Consider the following 19,150-nt stretch of genomic DNA (forward strand, 5'->3'; position numbering starts at 1 on the left):
TCAATTACTATTTATTAATTCTTCTAATATTCAATAATGATAAAAAAAAGTTATTTAAATTTTAAACATTAAAATTTTATGCATATTTTATTAAAATTATACTCATGTAATGTAAGGGCTAAAATATATCCTCATTTATTCTAATCCACATTCTTATTTATTAAGAATCTTACAATGAAACAACGATTTAAATAAATAATTTTAAAATTAGACAAATTATCGAACTATTCTAATTCAAGGTTGTACCATGATTAAATGATATTAATAAGATAATAATAATATTTAAATAATATTATATAAATATAATATCATAATTTTATAATACTAAAATTAAAATAATATTATTTTATATATTTTTATTTTTAGGATACATGTAAAAGTCTAAATATAATATTTAAGTTCAAATTTTAATAAAATATAAAAATATATATTAATTTTACATTTAGAAAAATATCAAATTAATATAATATAAGATATAAAATATCATGATATAAAAAATTATAATTTAATATAAATTACTAAACTATATCTTTATAAGAAAATTATTAAAAATAATAAATAACATAATTTATTCAAATTTATAATTTTTATTAAATATAGTTATGTATTTATCATAAAAAATTTCAAATAATTTTAAAAAATAAAAATATTTTTTTAAAAAAGGATAGCTTCAACCTAGTAATTTAGACCGGTTCTTCATTGATTTTTAGTCGATTAATCCAATTCTTTCATAGTCCAATTTTGTGGTTCTTTCAAATTAGCAGACTAACCGATTTTTTGTTCGACTGGTCAAATTGACAGATTCGATCCAATTTTGACCACACAAATTTAAATAGTCTAACATGTTGAGTTTTGATTGAATTTATTTTGCTTGAATACTCTAACTTTTTGCATTTTTTGTTAATTTAAATAATTAACTAGTATTTTATTATATATAACTAAAATTTATAATAAATTATATACACAAATACATATTATGTTTGAATATATAAGTTATACTTAAAAATTTGAATAAATAGATATTTTTAAAGATGTAAATTATATTTTAAATTTATAATAAATAATTTATATTATAACAAGAGAATCTTTTATTTATCAATAATTTTTAAAAACTTAATTCATAAATAATTATAATAAATAAAAAGTAAATTAGATATGTAGTTAAAAGAATTTCTAAATAACCTCTTGTCTATGAAAAAGAACTAAAAACACTACCGTGTAAAATATTATTTCATATTAAATATGTAAAAAATATTATTTGTATCTTAATTTAAAAAATAAGTATTTAATAAATAAATATATTTCAAGCATTTGTGAAAACAATATGCACGTCATCGTGCTAGTTTAGGAATGAAAATCCTGACCAATATATTTACAATACCTGACGCAACACAAGATAATCAACTTAAACAGCAATATGAGAGAGAGAATTTTTAACACACATGTTAAGTATCTATAACATAGCAATTTCTTTTTTGTATGTTCTGCTACTACAATACTGCAATCAGATCGAAATAATTGATCACATATCTCGATCTAGAAAATTTCATTATAATATTCAATTAATGCTACTTGAACTTTAACCAAGGAAAAACATATTAACGTGTGTATTCATTAATTCAAGATGATGCTGCTGCTTTTGTAAACCAATGTTTGTGTCTGTGTCTGTCTCTACCCTGTTTCTGCCAACTTATTTCAGCAACATTGAACATGACAACTTATTTCGGCTACATTGAACATGAAAAATTGATTCGTGCAATCCAGCAATAAATACATTAACCTCAATAAACACACCAATGACGTAGTAATTGTTTCTCTTTTATTGCAAATTAAATATAGTATACTTTAGCCTCAATAACACACCAATGTCATAGTAATTGTTTCTCTTTTATTGTGAATTAAATATAGTATACGTGTATTTGTGATATGATATAGAGTAAAATAATAATAAAATTAATTCAATTTTTCTGTCTACTTTTCGAACAATAGAATAGAGTTTTTATTAGTGATGTACACTATGTTTAGTTTTGATAATACTATATTGTAGCCCTTAGGGATTTTTTATTTCATCATTAATTTATTAACATACAGCACCTTTCAGAAACAAACTAACCAATTAACACAATCAAACATAAGAGTGATTTTTTATACCGATATGTATATTAAAATCATTTATGAAAGCATTGATGTAATGGCTAAGTTGCTCTGATCAAAGTTTGTATCATACTCGTTTATTTCGTCTTTATTGTTACATGTCAAGTCTTTATTGTTACATGTCAGAGTCAGCCCGAATACTCTTTTTCCTATTTATTGTTACATCGAGAAAAGGAAAGAAGTAGACATTTAGGAAGGGGTAGGTGCCGCACGATTTGCTCATAACTCATCTCTGAATTCTCCTCTTTCTTGACCATCAAAGGATGCATATTTCTTTATTATTGACTCGTAGATTTTAATACCTTTCAAGTATTCATCTTTGTGCAGAAACTGCATAAAGGAGAAACAATGTTCGAGTCAAAATTGAACTCCAAACTAAATACAGTTCCAGTGAAATTAGAGATGCTTGCAAAGAAATGATTGACTCCAAACTAAATACAATTCCAGTAAAATTAGAGATGCTTGCAAAGAAATGAGATAGAGGAACATTAGTCCAATTTTATACCCCAAAAAGTAAATAAAAGAATAAAAATAAAAATAAAGAGCCAATTAGCGCTCTGCAAGAGAATTTATCCAAACAAAAGAGTTTTTTTTTTTTTCAAAGACAATGTTTTGGTACTACCCTCTACCACTAGAAAACTACCCGAGAATTTATCTAAACAAAAGAGTTTTTTTTTTTTTTGAAAGACAATGTTTTGGTACTACCCTCTACCACTAGAAAACTACCAGCCTAAAACAAGTCTTATAACATTCCTCAGAAGTCAAAACTAACACAAAATCAAAGTAATTATATATTTATTGGCTCCTGTATGTTTATTGTGACACTATTCTTTTCAACAGACTAATCTCTGGCTTGGCAAATAAGCCATAGCATAAGATAAAGTCAACTCAAGGATGTCAACAACTGTATTAAGAAAAAACATAGGAATAAACTAATTGTAAAATCAACCTGAAAATATGTTGTCCATGATTACATTGTTTTAGCTATGACTGAGCTAATTAGGAATGGCAATGGGATGAGAGATATGGTAGGCGTCCATCACATACCCTATTTATTTCGGTACCCATTTAACGAACATTCATTAATTTTTTATATATTCACAGGTATCCACAGTTATCTATGAATATTTGTTAAAATATAAAGTTTTAGATAAAAAGGTAAGAAATAAAATAGAACCAAAAATAAATAATTTTAAAACATATATTTATACTAAATTATAATTTTGTAACATATATGTGTGCTAAAAATAAATAATTATTACATATATATTTATAGTAAAAATGAATTGAATTAAATTACTTTATACATAATTAAAAGTATTTTTAATATTTTAAAAATACAAGAACCATCAGATATAGATATCTTAGTACCCGTCGTCTCCGTCCCCTTATTAAATGGATACCCATTTAATTGTCTATTTATAATTCATAACGGATTTTATGTGGGTACGAATTTTGTTTGCCATCCTTAGAACTAATGGAATGCTTCTTCAAGAAGGTCTTATCTTAATTAGGACTTATTGCAAGCCTCGGTTCTAAATAACAAATCAGATATATGACTCTAAGGACAGTGACATCTCTTGTGCAAATAAGCTTACTAACAAGACCAATTATGCATACAATAAATTAAGAAAATCACCTCGTTGTGGTCATGGAGTAGAACAGGAGTGTTTGCCATAGGTGAGAATCCAATTGCTGGTAATCCAAGTTGTCGGAAGTAGCGGGAATCTGTAGCAGCAGGAAAGACCTCTGGCTCACCAAGTTTCCCACCAGCCTTTTGGACAGCATTTTCAAGAAGGCCCCACCAGGGATTGGAACCATCAGTTTTAGTAAGCAGTGGTTTCCCAGACTTATCATGCACAGGTGTCTTCTGTTTGAACTGCCCAAGCTAAAAGAAATTAGATGCAGAATCTATTTAGGGGATGATTTATCCTCAAAAGGAGTAAATTCTTCAAATAATTAATCATGTTGTATGCAGACAAGAATTTGACCAAAAGTATACCATCAATTAAGAAAACAGAATGTCAGTTTCCAACCATTCTTCTGAAATCAGTTTATTACAAAACAATATTTATCCATTTCATTACCATCACATAGTATTTATATAAAGGTAGGTCAATCTGGGATGTTAATATTTTAACACCCATTTTTTAATTATTTGTACTTCAATTCATAAAACCTAACTAGGATTAATGCCCCAAACAAAAGCTTAACATCTCCCACCCTTTGTTTTGTTTGAATACTAACAGAATCAATTAATTTACCTACTTCAACACATTTCATTTCATTTTTTTTTAGCATTAGCTTTACTATGCAAGTATTGTTCACAGAATGCACTGCTAACAAACAAACAATTGTGCCATTACAGATTACAGCCATCTCAAACATGCATCCACTCCCACACTCTACACATGTACACAAACCAAAATAGGAAGGCACCTTCACCAAGAAAAAGCTCCAAACATTCAGAAAGTAATGACCAGAACAAAATCAAACCAACTGACACAACAGACCTTATGATAAACAGTATATATCATACTTTGTTAGACACAAACCACAAAAAAAGAATGGTTAATTAATAATTACCAGAATATCCAACCATTCAAAGCAGTAAGAGACTAAGAGGACACAAATCTATCTTTAGCAAGTGCTTGGTAGATACTTGGACTTGGTGATGAAAATAGAGGCTTATCTACTATTTGTAGCAAAGCAAGAAAATCTTTGTAGTTTTTAACTTATTTATAGGCTTTTAGGTTATATTTACTGCAGAATTGAGAACTAACAATTATTTAAGAAAATACATGCTTCTAATAAGCTTCTTAACAATTAAGTTTTTTTTTTTCTATATAACCTTAGCTTAGTACTAGCTAGAACAGATGGAAATTTCAACCCTTTTCTATCCTTTGTTTTCTTTGTTCTAGATCTAAACACTTGACCCTTGACAGCATCACCATGACATTAAGTTTTTTTCTCATTGAAAGGATAATTAAAATTGCAGAAGATGATGGCCATAATCGGACATGTTCTAGTGCAGATGTAAGTTCAAAGAAAGGAAGAAAGTTCCCATGGGTGAAATTTTCTATTGTGAAAAGCAAAAACTAAAATAAAGGTAAAGCAGTGAGTCTACCATAAGCAGGGTGTATTTAACAATCATACTAGATGGAAGATAAACACAGAGCAAACACTGGATAATTAGCTAATTACATAGAACGACATATTGCGGGATGAAGGTGCCCATTCTTCAGCAATGCGCCTCTCCAATGATTCTGGATCAGCAGTAGGTGGCACCCGAATATCAAATCCAGCTTCAGCTTCAGATGGCTGCAAATTCATGACAAAACCCTGGCAGAGCAAAAGATAAGCAGAATAGCATCAATCCAATTGTAAGCATGTCTTTGTTTATTAACCTAGTATTGACATGATGAGAGAAAACATAATGTTAAGGAATACGAGTAACATACTACAGTACTTTATAACACTCTTTCTAACATACTCCTTTTATTGGGACCTACATTATCTAAGACAAAACTTAGGTGCCATACCATAGGTACCTTTGATGCTTTTCACTTCCGTAATATGCATTTACATTTAATGAATAATTCAGCATTAGAGTATACTTAGGCATATATCTAGGTGAAACTCTAACTCTGATGGGAAATTAGCAGCAAGTGTAGCTATGGTAGTGCACCTAAGTTTTGTGCTTTTTCTATTCTTCAATCTATCATATTCTATGACTATAAGAAAGATTGATGCTGTTGACTCACAGTTGGAGAAGGAGTTCCAGCCTTGAGGAAGGCCATGTTAACAGAAACAACATCTCCCTCAGCCTTCAATCCGGCCTTGATCAAGTCAAACTGAGAGGAGCGAAACCTTCTGATACTCTCAATGCTCTTCAAGAGATTCTCCATGGCGGAGTTATCATAAAGCTTGGAGCCATGGCCGGGAGCTCCAACGGCCTTGATGACCAACCACCAGGGGCTCCTCTCGGCGTAGAACGCCCGGTAATGCTGGTCCGGCGAGGCCAGCCCCTCGTCGAGCACAACGCCGACATTCATCCGTCGGAAGATCTCGGATTGGGCAAACTTCTCGGCGCCGTGGTGGCCGCCGATTTCCTCGTCGGGGGAGAAGGCCAGGTAGAGAGTGCGGAGGGGACGGAAGTTGTGAGCCCTGAGGCGGCGGATGGCTTCGAGGTACTGCATGCCGACGCACTTCATGTCCTGGGAGCCGCGGGCGAAGATGCGGCCGGTGGGGTCGAGGTGGGCGCTGAAGGGGTGGTGGGCCCACTTGTTGGGTTCCGATGGAACGACGTCGGTGTGGGAGTAGAGGAGGATGGAGGGGAGGTGAGGGTTTGTGCCTTCCCATTTGAGGAGGACCAGAGGCTTTCCTGCCACCAACTCCATGATTTCATATTCCAAGGAGACCGCTTTGCCCTCGGATATCAGGAATTCGGCTGCTTCCTGGTAACGCGGGCTGGGTTGGGAAGTGTTGATTTTCAGGTATTGCTGGAATCGTGATATGATGCTGCTGCTGCTTTCTTCTTCTGATTCCGATGATGTTTCTCTTATTGCTATTGCTATTGCTAATACAAGTACCAGAACCATGCTTCTCTTGTTCAACACCACCATCCTTCCACAATCAACACAAACTCACTGCTACTGCTTCCCTCTCCACAAACTTACCTCTAAAAAACATCTCCCATTTTCTAGTAAAAAAATTAATTATTAAATTAACATTGTAAAATTATTATTATATTTTTTTATTTTTTATTTTTTATATGTATAAAACAACTTAAAATAATATTTATTATAAGGTAAAAAGAGTAACTAATAAAGTATGACTATTTTACTACCACTTCTATGTCGTAATAATGTAGGTGTGTTTATTTTAAAATTTTTATAAAAAAATTCCTTTTTAAAATTAAAAAATTACTAATTTTTTAATATGTTTGTCTATCATGTGATGATAAGAGACTTCTTGAAAGTCAATAGATAGAGAATTTATTACAATCAAAATCATGACAAAAATAACTTAAAAATATTTATTATAAAGTTACCACTAATATTTTATTTTGAGAAAAAAAATATTAAAAAATTTATTAAAAAGAAAAAAATGGTCACTAAAATCAAAGTTGAGTTTAAAAGTCAATGTTATATGAAGAAATGTATTAACACACTACAACACTTGTTAAAAATAATACTTTTAATTAATTGTGTAGAGTTATATAACTTTACAAACATTTATTTTATTCCAAAAAAATATTCTTTATCTGTTTTTTATTTTTATAAATAAAAAAAGATCCTTTTTTTATTTTTATTTAAAAATAAAATAAAATTTTATAAGAATTTAAACTTACAGATGATTAGTCAAAAAAACACACAATAATACTAAAGATGGAATTTTTATTCGATTAATGTTATCTATTGTTACATATTTATTTTTAAAAAAATATATTTTATCAAAAGATAATAATTTTTATATTTTTAAAAATTATTTTTATGTAAAAATTTAAACTAATTATTGATTAGTTATTAAACTCTCACAATCTGTCAAAATGTTATTCATTATTACATATAGAATCATTTTAAAGAATTTTTTTAAAAAAAAAATCTATAACTCGGAAGCTTGGGGATGGAACGCGATATCGATTTCGAGCTGGATTGTATGACTTGTCCTAGACTTTTCTTAAACTCTAAGCAGAAATGGAATCTAGTGGCTAACAAGGAAAGTTGAATTGATGGTAGGTGCTTCTGGGAATTAAAATGGAGAAAGAACTAATTGGCATGGGAATTAAGTCAAGTTGAACAGAAATTTGCAGATATCTAGAATCTGCTGGTGCCACCAAAAAGGTGCATTTTTTATTTTTTGTTTTTGAGGAGGTTAATGCATTTTAGAATTCCAACAGTAGAGAATTTACTAAAGATTTTGCAATCGCAACAGATATTATGGTCTTTTTGCGAGTCTAAAGTTGAGTCTACTTCTCATATATATCTTTTGTACATGTTATATGGTTGAAAGCATATGAAATCAGTGGTTAATTTGGTTAAATTGCCCCTCACCACTACATCAAGAATCGTTTCAACACTTCAATTTCATACCAGGACCTATCAAATCTAGATCAGAGTTGGAATCATGAGAGTAGTCTAATGTGTCATAACTTGGTGTATGTAGATGCATAGGAATCGATGTGTCTTTAGAGGTGTACGGTAGACAATTTGATAGGAAATAACTCATTGAAACATATTCTGATTTATTCTTGGTTGTGGTTGCAAATGCTACAAAAACCCCTTTAACTATTCCTTTTTTTTCAATGGTGCATTAAGGCACTTATAATTCATAGCAAATCTACATTTCAATTACATCAACTCGGTATTTAGGATGTATGGCAGGGGAGTTGCCTTAGTTTTTGGGAGAAAGGATATAATATCTTTTTGTTGTTTGCTAACAAATTTTTACGAGTTGGATATTCCTGGTACCTTTTATCCTTTTCCTTCATAATATATATACATGTCTTCTTTGTCATTAAAAAATATATATACTGTGGCATAATGATAATTTGAGTTTAATTAAGTCATTATTAAAATGATTCTTGAATATTATCAAGCATTTTCTTTGTAATTATTTTGTACTTTTCATATCCTTCAATTAATTGTACAGCTCTGATTTGCTTCTTTTGAAATATTTGAAATTTTTAGTTTTAGTTTAATGAAATATACCTTTCTCTGAAGAAAAAAAATTAACTCCAGTTATAAATTATAAATAAAATTAGCTAACTTATCAGTAATCTGGTTGACTTGCTGTAAGACATGACACCAATCCAAATTATCTCCTGTTGTATCAAAAGTTAAAATACTCTGTACCAAGCTAGTACACGAGTAATATGATCCACATTCTTGTTGAAGTAAAGTTGCCGTATTTAAAGAATTAGACTTCACTAACATCCTTCTATATCATCTATTTCAAGCAAATTTACTCCGATATAAAATGTAAAGAAAATTGATAGTTAATTAAAACATAATATATATATAATAATAATAATAATAATAATAATAATAATAATAATAATAAATGTAAAGTTATTTTAAGAATAATCATAAAATAATTTTTTTTTCAATCTAACAATTTTAATATGTAACTTATCTTCAACTGTTACATTGAAAGAAAATAAAAGATAAAAATAAAGAATTGAATAAATCTTTTAAAATCACTTAGCTTAATCCCTCATTTTATATACTAGAGTGGTTATCCGTGCAACACATAATTAAAAATAACTCAATTTAGTAATTTTAAAATAATATATGTATATATGCACGCAAATGTGCAAACACTCCCCACACATGTAATATTAATTTTATAAATTTGAAATCATAATTTTAATTATATGTCATCTAATTTTATTTTTTTAATTGAAATGTCATCCTTAAATAAAATCTATGAATAAGAAAGGTTATTAGGTCAAGTAAACTTGAATTTAATAATCTATTAATAAAGTTATTTAATATTACTAAATGAGAAATCCATTAAAAAATATTATTCACACAAAATATGGTCATGACATGATAATCCAAAAAATTAAAATGTTTGGTATACATTTTTTTTCAGAGTTAATTTAGTTGATTGAATCACTAGACATGAATTTTGATAATGCAAGTTTGATTCCTTAAAATGTTGTCCTTTTTCCTTTAACCTCATTCTATTTCCCTGCTTATTATTATGTAATTTAAGAACGTGATAAGATTCTTAAAATATCTAACCGTTAAAAGAAATATTTATAAAGCTGAAAATAAAAAATTTCATGCAGTAAACCTTATACATAAGGAAAATAAACCTTACAATTTTAGCAAAGACAAATATGTTAAAGTTAAAAACTAGTACAAACAATAATTCTCTTATGTCATATATCGATGTGTAACTTATGTAGGGTTGGACCTCGAATCATAGATGGGGATAATAGTTTATTATTTTCATGTTTCAAGTCTAATGTACATATATCAATATGCTATATATATCCTCTTAACAAGAATACATTATATGTACTTGAGGCCTTTTTTTTTTTAAGTAACTCTTTTAGTTTGAAAATGTACTATAGACGATATTATGGGCAATTTGGTCATGTAAATGAAAATGAATTAGTATTAATGGAGTCATTAAAACAAAATTCAAACTCTCATTAAATATATATATGAATGTGTGATGTTTTCAAGAAAAGTAAATGTTTTTGTGGCAGATTTCAATGACTTTTGATCTTTTTAATATTAGATATTAATTGTTTCACCCTATTGGTTACGTGGTTGAAGGTGATAAATGGTAGCTTCTTCTATAAATTCTTCTATCATGTGCCACCAATAAACCCACCATAGCCTCTTCTACCTCTTCCAGACCCCTCTTTTTCTCTCCTCAATTCACTTTTAGAGAGGTGAAGTTTTGAGCTTTTGATGTTCAAACATGACTTCATTTTTTTAGCTATTTGTTCTTGCATGCAACTGTTAGACCTAAACTATTTTGACAAAAGAAATACTTGTTTTTATCGTGACGGCATGTTTACATACAAACATGCTATCAATTCACTTTTAAGTTTTAAACCCTTGAAACTCAAACTTATTTTCATTTTTTTTAGTTATTTATTTTTGCATGCAACTGTTTAGACCTAAGCTGTTTTCACAAAAGAACTCGTTGTCTTTGTTAAGAGTGTTAATTGACTATACAAAAATTATTTTTTTTGAAAGAGTTTTTCCTGTAAAAAAAATGTTTTAGAAAAACCGTCAAAGATTTTTTAAAATATTATTTTTTATTAGTAAAAAAAAAAAAAAAACGTCTTAAAATGTTTGTATATTAGGTAGTTTTGGTGTTTGAGTTTCAGGTGCAATGGCGGGAGTGAGAGAGCAAGACCACTACATGCCGATAGCGAACGTGATAAGGATCATGCGGAGGATTCTGCCGGCTCATGCTAAGATCTCAGACGACGCGAAGGAGATGATCCAGGAGTGCGTGTCGGAGTACATCAGCTTCATCACGGCGGAGGCGAACGAGCGGTGCCAGCAGGAGCAGCGGAAGACGGTGACCGCGGACGACGTGCTGTGGGCGATGGAGAAGCTCGGCTTCGACGACTACGCTCGCCCTCTCGCCGTCTACCTCCAGCGCTACCGCGAGAGCGAAGGAGAACCCGCTTCTGTGAGACGCGCTTCTGCATCTGCATCTGCATCTGCACCTCCACCACCTGTTCTTCGCGTTCCCCCTAGCGTGGTGGTTCCAGGTGACTCACACTCTCACTCACACCCACACCCGCATCCACCTTACCCTCATGGATTTTCCCTGTCTGAGTTCGACCCTTCGCCTCAAGGCTTCTTTGGGAACGATGCTTCACCCTCTGCTGATGTTGCTGCCAATTTTCTTCCCGGCTTTGATCCCTATGCTCACATGAACATCCGACGTGATTCCATGTGAACGGGTCTATGTTAAGAATAAGTGCTTTCATACAGATATATATATATATGAATGTCCTGTGCGTTCATTATCTATATATATCTGCTTTCAAGCACATGTTAAGTCGTTGCATTTGCTTTTCATGTTCTAGTTAATTTGCATGTAGGAGCTGGGTCAGCCTTTTGAACTTCTTTTTCATGTCTGTTCGATTTCCCTGTTGTTGTTGTTGTTGTGTTTTATTAAATAATAATGCTTGTTATTGATTGTTATGGTCAAAAACTCATGCAAGCTTTTATTCATGCATATGGAAAAGAATAAGGTGGGACTATCTTCCTTATCTCCTCATGTTATTGTTGATTTGTCAAGTATCTTTGGTTCACTGTTCTTATTTGATCCCTAGACATTCACTTATATCCCTTTAATAATACTTCCTATTACTAACTTTTTTAGACACTCACTCTTTTTTATTTGATCCGTAGACATTCACTCTCTTATTCTTATATTTGTGATTTAAGAAATTTTATATGTTTATGTTGTTTTAAGAAAATTTAAGCATGATATTATTTTTTTTTTCCGGGATCTAGCTCTTATATGCTTCTAAAAGTCTAAAAGAACTTTTTATTATCGCAAAAGTATAAGTAAATTATAATATTTATAATTACAATTTTTTTATTTATTAATAAAAATAATGTTATATCACTCTCCTTATTAATCTTCTGAATATTTTATCAAAAAAATATTAATAGAAATAATAAATAATTTTGTCTCGTAATATATATGCCCATAGAAATAAATAGGTCATAAATATGAATGAGATTGGTGACCACTTTTAGTGAAGTTTCTTTTTTCAACTACATATTAAATTTTTAAAATATAAGACTTGAACTTGAAACTTTAAAGAGATAGAAATTAAAATAATTTGTTATAAAGTTACTTTTTTGAGTCGTATTAATTTTTATCCTAATGATTCTTTATAACCATCTCTATTTTACTCATAATGAATTTTGATGTGGATTCTTTATAACCCACCTCTATTTTACTCATGACGAACTTTGATGTAGTTATTTGTTGTTTTATAAATTCTAAGTATTTAGTTGAAAATGTACATTGAAAATTATGTTTAGTACATGATTACATTTTTAATATTCTTTTAAAACATGATAATGTTTCTAAATATCCATAGGAATATATCGTAGAAAAATATAAAATTATTCATTTATCAATATCTAAAATAATTCCATTTTGGTGTAAACAAAAGAATTCCATTTTAAAACAACAATATCTACCATGAGTAAATTTTTTAACATTAATTTTTATTTAATTAATTTTGTCTTCAATTCGCTAATCGAGTAATCGTTATGGATACCTAGATAAAACATTCATTAACGAGTAAAATATTCTTTAATAAACTCTCTTTCCCATTTTAAACACCTGTTGAATAAATTAGAAAATAATTAATGTTTCTCTAACTTTCTAATTAATTTCTCTATCATTATTTTTAGTAGTTAGACAATATAGTATCTTTTATAGCGTACGTTAAGAGTGTATAAAAGTTAAACTCATAAAATAAATACAGATTAAAGAATGAATAAAAAATGAAGCTGTTTCTAGAATGTGAACAAGTTTGTAGTCTACGAATCTTATGTATTTGTATTTTTCTTTACGCACTTTTAGTGTGTTATTATTTTAATTATAAAAATAAGAATTTCATTTCAATCCCTAACACTCATTGGTGACTTTAAAGACTGACTTTTATTAGATTGATTATCAATATGGAACACTATATTTAATGAAAAGTGTAGTATCAAAAAATCAAAGAAACTGAACTGAATCTTGTCCTGGTTTTGAAGTCAAACTGCTATTTATTATAACCAAGGATAAATCAAAATGTCAATCACTTGGTCTCTTGTTGTAAGTTGGATTATTAAGGTGCATTTCATAGTAGAATAATGATATATATAGATAATTTTATATATCAAACGCATCATTCACTATCTATTATAATATATTATTGTATTTGTGTTTTTCTTTTTTATTTCACTTTGTGTCAACTTTACCACCGAAGTGTTCTCATTCATTGTAATAACTATGAATATATTAAAACAAACAATATTTATTTATTTTTTCAATTTGATTCCAATATTTAGTATTTGAAAAATGTTTTAAAATATTAATATTCTCATTCTTTAAAATAATATTATTAATTACTTTTAAAAAAAATTATAAATTATTGTACCACCACAATTAAAAGTAATATATTTATTGAGATTATTTTAATAAAGTATGATAATTACCTATGCAATGTATGGTGTATTTAATGTAAAATACATTTCATATAATAAAAAATAATATGTTTTTATTAATTTAAAGAGTTTAAGTATATTTTTATACTTTTAAATTTGTGTTACCTTTAAATTATAATAGAAAAAGTATATTATATAAAGCGTTTATAAATTAAAATGTCGATTAATGAGTTTGATATATTTATTACTTTATTATAAATAATTAGTGAGGTTGAAATATTTTTTAATTTTATTTATTTTTCATAAAAAAATATAGGAACTTTAGAAGTAATTGTGTGCCCATTATAATAAAAGATGAGAAGAGAGAATAAAAAGAAAAGGCAATTGTGTGAGTAGTAGCTTAGTAGGAAGTTTTTATTTATAATATAAATATAATTAATTTATAATTACTTAATGAGATTAAAAGATTAAAACATAAAAATAAAAATTTAGAGACGGTTTATTTTTTAAGAAAGTTGTAAATGGTAAAATTATCTCATTAAAAATGGAGGTAAAAAATAATTGGAAAAGAATGTGTCCTTTATTTATTCTTATAGATGTATATAATATCTTAGATAGTTATTGATTATAACATTATATTATTTGAATTTTTGACTAAAATATATTTTTTCTTTAAAAATACCTAAATAATACCTGTACCAATTTATTTACTCAAGTAGACATGTTTACTGTTCATGTTCAGAATTTGGTTTCCGAATTTGGGTTCCGGGAAATCGAATTCTGAGCAGCATTATATATATATATATATATATATATATATATATATATATATATATATATTTTTTTTTTTTTTTTTTCATTTTTGGGTTTAGGACATGTGTAAATTCTGCATTTGGAACGGCCCGTTATGCATCTGAAATGGTCCGTTCTTCAACCAAAACGGGTCCTTCTAGAGTTCTATTTTAACACATAACTTGAATTTTGGAAAACAGAACTCTAGAACAACCCGTTCTGGTTTTAAGAACGGGTCATTCTAGATGCAGAACGGACCGTTCCAGATACAGAATTTACATATGCCTAAACCCAAAAATGTAAATAAAAATAAAAATAATATATATATATATATATATATAAAACATTGCTCAAAATTTGATTCTCGGAGAACCAAATTCTGAACATGAACAATAAAAGGATCTACTTAGATAAATAAATTGGTACAGGTGTTATTTGGGTATTTTTTTAAAAAAAAATAATATTTCAGTCAAAAATTCTGATTTCGTCCACTCTATATTATGGCTTAACTATTTATATACACACTATATGTTTGCGATGAAAGTCTTTATTATTTTATTTTATCGAAATAACTTCATTTACTTTTGTTTTCTTATATAATAATGTTTTTGAATTTTACTAAATAGTTTTACAATGAACATAAAAGGTTAAAAATTTTATGAAAATTTATTTTAATTTAATAGATACTAAATGTGAAAATATTTCCCCTAAAAAAATGTGAAAATATTTATTTTTGTAATTTTAATATAATGAATTCAAATTGATATAGTATGTTAAAAAGTAATTTATGTAGGAAAAATATTTCCTTTAACATCATAAAAGAAATACAAGAACCAGTTGATTGTTTAAATGTCGTGTCTTTTTTAATATCATTCAATTATTTATAGTAAAAAATATTTACTTAGTTTTAAAGATTATTTTGATAAAATAAATATATTTATTTACATTAATATTTTTGAAATATTAAAGTTTAAAAAAAACTCTTTCAAATAAATATTTAAATTATAATAGACTTTTTTATAAATAAAAAAAAGTCTATATTAACTGAATAATAAAGTACACGATCGAATAGACTAAAATTAAACACTAATCAAACCAAACGTTCTTAATTTAATGTGAATGTTTGAATTATAATGGATCTTAGAAAAATATTGTATTTATTGAAAAAGAAATAGATAAATAGCACACAAAAAAAATACCAATAGAATGAAACGTCAATCAATTACTGCAAATATATTATTCAATTATTACAATGTCGTTTTTTATAACATGCATGTATTTTAAGGGAAGTAATAGTTCTGATTTGAGTTGAAATAACTAAATGTAAAATTTATCCATTTTATTATAAATAAGATACAATAACATTATATTAAAAAGTAATACATTTATTATAGTTTTTATCTTTTAAGCAGAAACTTTAATAAATTACATTTATTTTGCAGAGAGTACTATTCGAGTTCACTTTGTGTATCCTTATCTGTTATATTTTTTCATAAAGTTTTGCATTCTTCCTTTATTTTTAAGTATTTTTTTTTTATCATCAATAAAGTGGTTCCAGGAAAACATAGGGAGAGGAAAATATTTTTTTTTTTTATATTTTAAATCACTTACCTCCAAAATTTGGGAAAAGAAAAGGTAAAATAAGAATATAAACATATCATGAGAGTGTAAACTTGAATCAAATCTCAAACAATTTGTACCAACTCATAATAATGTTTTTAAGAAATTTTATTTAATATTCTTTTTTTTAATTTTACAAGTGATTTCATGAATTTTTCTCAATCTCTTAATGTGTATTTGGTCATGGAAAATATTTTTCTATTTTCATTATTTTCTATTTTCTTTTTCAGAAAATATTTTTTGTTTTTAAAATTTAAATCTAGGAAACATGTTTAATTTGATTATTTTTAATAAAAATTTATAAAATACTTTTGGTATAAAATTTACAAATAAAATCATTATATATATATACACACAAATTAAAATAATTATATGTAGTAGATGAATTTTTCTTTCTTAACATGCAAATTTCTCTTATATTTTTTTATCAAGGAAATCTATTATCTAGCAAGTAGTAGTCGAATATCAAAATAAAATTATAATTTTATTTGTAAAATTCAAATATTATCCTTATGCATCACTTTTATATTTATTTTAATATTTTTAACTTTTTATCTCTTTGAATTTTGAATATATAATTTAATTACTTATTTATTTCAATTTTATTTATAATATTATATATTACTATCACGTCACCGTGTTTTTAATTGAAAATGTTATTTTACTGATTTCAAATTTGAGCTTATTTTGAAAATATTTTCTAAATTTAAAACTAAATATATTTTATATTTATTTTCTATTTTCTTTAAAAATGAAAATAAAATAAAAAAGTGAAATCAAACATATCCTCATTTTTTCAATTTATCAATATCATTTTTATTTATAAATTAAATTTTAATATATACTTTGATTTGGATACGATGTTATTGATTTGGATACGATGTTATTGATTTGGATTAATCCCAATCTAGAATGAACTAAAAAAAATACACAAATAAATAAAGGACTAGAAAGCTTACACATAAAGGGAGACGAAGATGAAGTAGTGTCGACAATGACGACAAACAAGGAATAGAGAAGAGGGGAAGTATTGTTGTGAGGAGAAGGGGAGTCACGAAAAGAAGGGGATAGTGATTACTGTATGTAAGAATATGAAGGGTGTAAGCAAATTTCTTAATTTATCATATATTATATTGATCATGACATTAAAAATATAGCAAATGAATCCTTTATTTTTTATTTCATTAGTAATTTTAACCCTTACTTTAATCTAGATGATAGTAATTAAATTGTAAAAAAGGACTATAATAACAGTAAATTTGTATATATCAAGAACTAAAAGTAACAATAAATTTAAAAATTAATACAATAATAAAAGTAAAGAATTTATTTACTATTTCTTTTAAATGTTTGAACTATTATAATAACGTCCTATAAAAATAAGTAATAAAATGGTTCTTTATTCTATCTACTAAGTCATTTTTTTTAATGCATTTTTTTTTGTTCGTCCCTAGAGTATTCACCGCCGATAGTAGTGACTAATCTTCTCGTTACGTTGGAGGCACCTCAAAGGGTGAGATAGCTGGCCTCAAAATTTAACGCGACTGCATACACAAGGCAGGATTCGAACCCCTGACCTTGCTTAAGCGTTTTAATGCATGTATTAACTACACTTCTTGTAAAAATAAGAGAAAAATCCACCTATCTAATATGGATTCAAGAAAACTTTGACACACATTTTGTAGGTGAAGTTGTGAAATGTATTTATTAATTTTCCTATTGATTATTACTAGTATCACATTCACACAACCTCCTTCTATTACCAACTTATTTATTAAATTAAATTAAATTATGAATTAGAGGACATAATAGTGCTTCCTAGAAGCATGGGTGTGCATTGCTATAAGCATGGTCATGGATGTGCATTGCATTACTCTTTTTATTTATTTATTAAAAATATTTTATTTATATTATAAATCCAATTGATTAAATTAAGTTCATGATTTAATTTTTATTAAAACAACTACTTTTTTTTATTCTTGAAAAATGAGATGTTACAAGTGTCCACCTCTAAAAAGAAATTTGCCTTTGAATTTACGTGTTGTGAGCAACTCCAAGTTTGCCTCCTTCATTTTGCTTTCTAGCTCCCAAGAAACACTCTAAAAAACAACTCCTCCCTAGAGAAACTTAACTAAAGGAATATCTTTGCTTCTGAGTTGTTTAACCATTCGGTCTTCAACTCTCACCAGTAAAGTCTCAGCAAGTAAGTTATGTTTGACCTCTAGATAGTTCAATTTAATCATATGCGACGAATCATTGACATATTTTTATAGTTGAAACACATGGAAGACATTATAAAGATTTGACAAATTTGAAGGTAAAACAATGTGGTAAGCTACTTCACTGACTCTCAAGAATTTGGTATGGACTAATGAAATGAGGTGTAAGTTTTCTAGTCTTTAAAGGCATTCACAAAATGATTCTAAAATAATACAAGATCGTCTTTTTGAAATTCTAAGTTCTTCCTCCTCTTATCCACATAACTCTTTTGTCAACTGTGCATTGCTCTATCCTATCTTGTATCATCTTAAATGTTGAGAAAAGACACACACTATAAGGAGATTGAATAATGTCTACCAAAAACTCGCACTTTTGCATAGTGAAGAAAAGATAACTTTATAAACGAAGTGTTGGAGAAGAGTCAAATGAAGCACCAAATATTTTTATATTGATTTATCTCAACCACTGAGATTACATTTAATTATCAATTCAACCAAATTGAGTTCCACTAACTTTTATAAAATTACAAGTATTCTTTTACCAATCCACTTCTAGCTCAAACTTAAGTAATTTTTGATTTGTCTCTTCAAACAACTATCCAAATATTATTTCAACAAATCTCTCTAGGCTCAACACCAAGTATTCTTTTGACAAGTATTTATAGGCTTAACACTAAGGGGGGTGTATTGGTTTAGGATTTC

At 27.8% G+C, this 19,150-nt stretch overlaps 2 protein-coding genes across 3 annotated transcripts; one reads left to right on the forward strand and one right to left on the reverse strand.

The window, feature by feature from the left end:
* Positions 1–2,206: 2,206 nt before the first annotated feature.
* On the reverse strand, positions 2,207–6,837 carry AQI (Peptidase M20/M25/M40 family protein). Of its 2 annotated transcripts, none has more exons than XM_020380839.3 (4): positions 5,919–6,837; positions 5,359–5,496; positions 3,794–4,042; positions 2,207–2,484 (listed from the first exon to the last, which is right to left on the reverse strand). In XM_020380839.3, exons 1-4 carry the CDS (start codon positions 6,777–6,779, stop codon positions 2,374–2,376), a joined length of 1,359 nt encoding a protein of 452 aa, XP_020236428.1. In that variant the 5' UTR covers positions 6,780–6,837; the 3' UTR covers positions 2,207–2,373. The 2 variants fall into 2 exon arrangements, with proteins under 2 accessions (XP_020236428.1, XP_020236429.1); XM_020380840.3 differs by having other exon boundaries at positions 3,794–4,033; positions 5,919–6,836.
* A 3,639-nt stretch (positions 6,838–10,476) lies between these two features.
* LOC109815988 (nuclear transcription factor Y subunit B-1) lies at positions 10,477–12,312 on the forward strand. Its single transcript, XM_020380830.3, has 2 exons — positions 10,477–10,567; positions 11,012–12,312. Exon 2 carries the CDS (start codon positions 11,017–11,019, stop codon positions 11,593–11,595), a length of 579 nt encoding a protein of 192 aa, XP_020236419.1. The 5' UTR covers positions 10,477–10,567; positions 11,012–11,016; the 3' UTR covers positions 11,596–12,312.
* Positions 12,313–19,150: the final 6,838 nt, after the last annotated feature.

This window comes from Cajanus cajan, chromosome 11 (genome assembly GCF_000230855.2).
Source record: "Cajanus cajan strain Asha chromosome 11, NIPB_CcT2T_4, whole genome shotgun sequence".
In the NCBI taxonomy this organism is placed as follows: Eukaryota; Viridiplantae; Streptophyta; class Magnoliopsida; order Fabales; family Fabaceae; genus Cajanus; species Cajanus cajan.

What these genes read in the sequence shown, in the direction of transcription:
- AQI (XM_020380839.3), bottom strand. Translation starts at nt 6,779, where the DNA reads ATGGTGGTGTTGAACAAGAGAAGCATGGTTCTGGTACTTGTATTAGCA. An exon ending in CTGGAACTCCTTCTCCAACT is followed by an intron (nt 5,497 to 5,918) that starts GTGAGTCAACAG and finishes TTGCTCTGCCAG; the next exon opens with GGTTTTGTCATGAATTTGCA. An exon ending in CCCGCAATATGTCGTTCTAT is followed by an intron (nt 4,043 to 5,358) that starts GTAATTAGCTAA and finishes AATTTCTTTTAG; the next exon opens with CTTGGGCAGTTCAAACAGAA.
- LOC109815988 (XM_020380830.3), top strand. Translation starts at nt 11,017, where the DNA reads ATGGCGGGAGTGAGAGAGCAAGACCACTACATGCCGATAGCGAACGTG.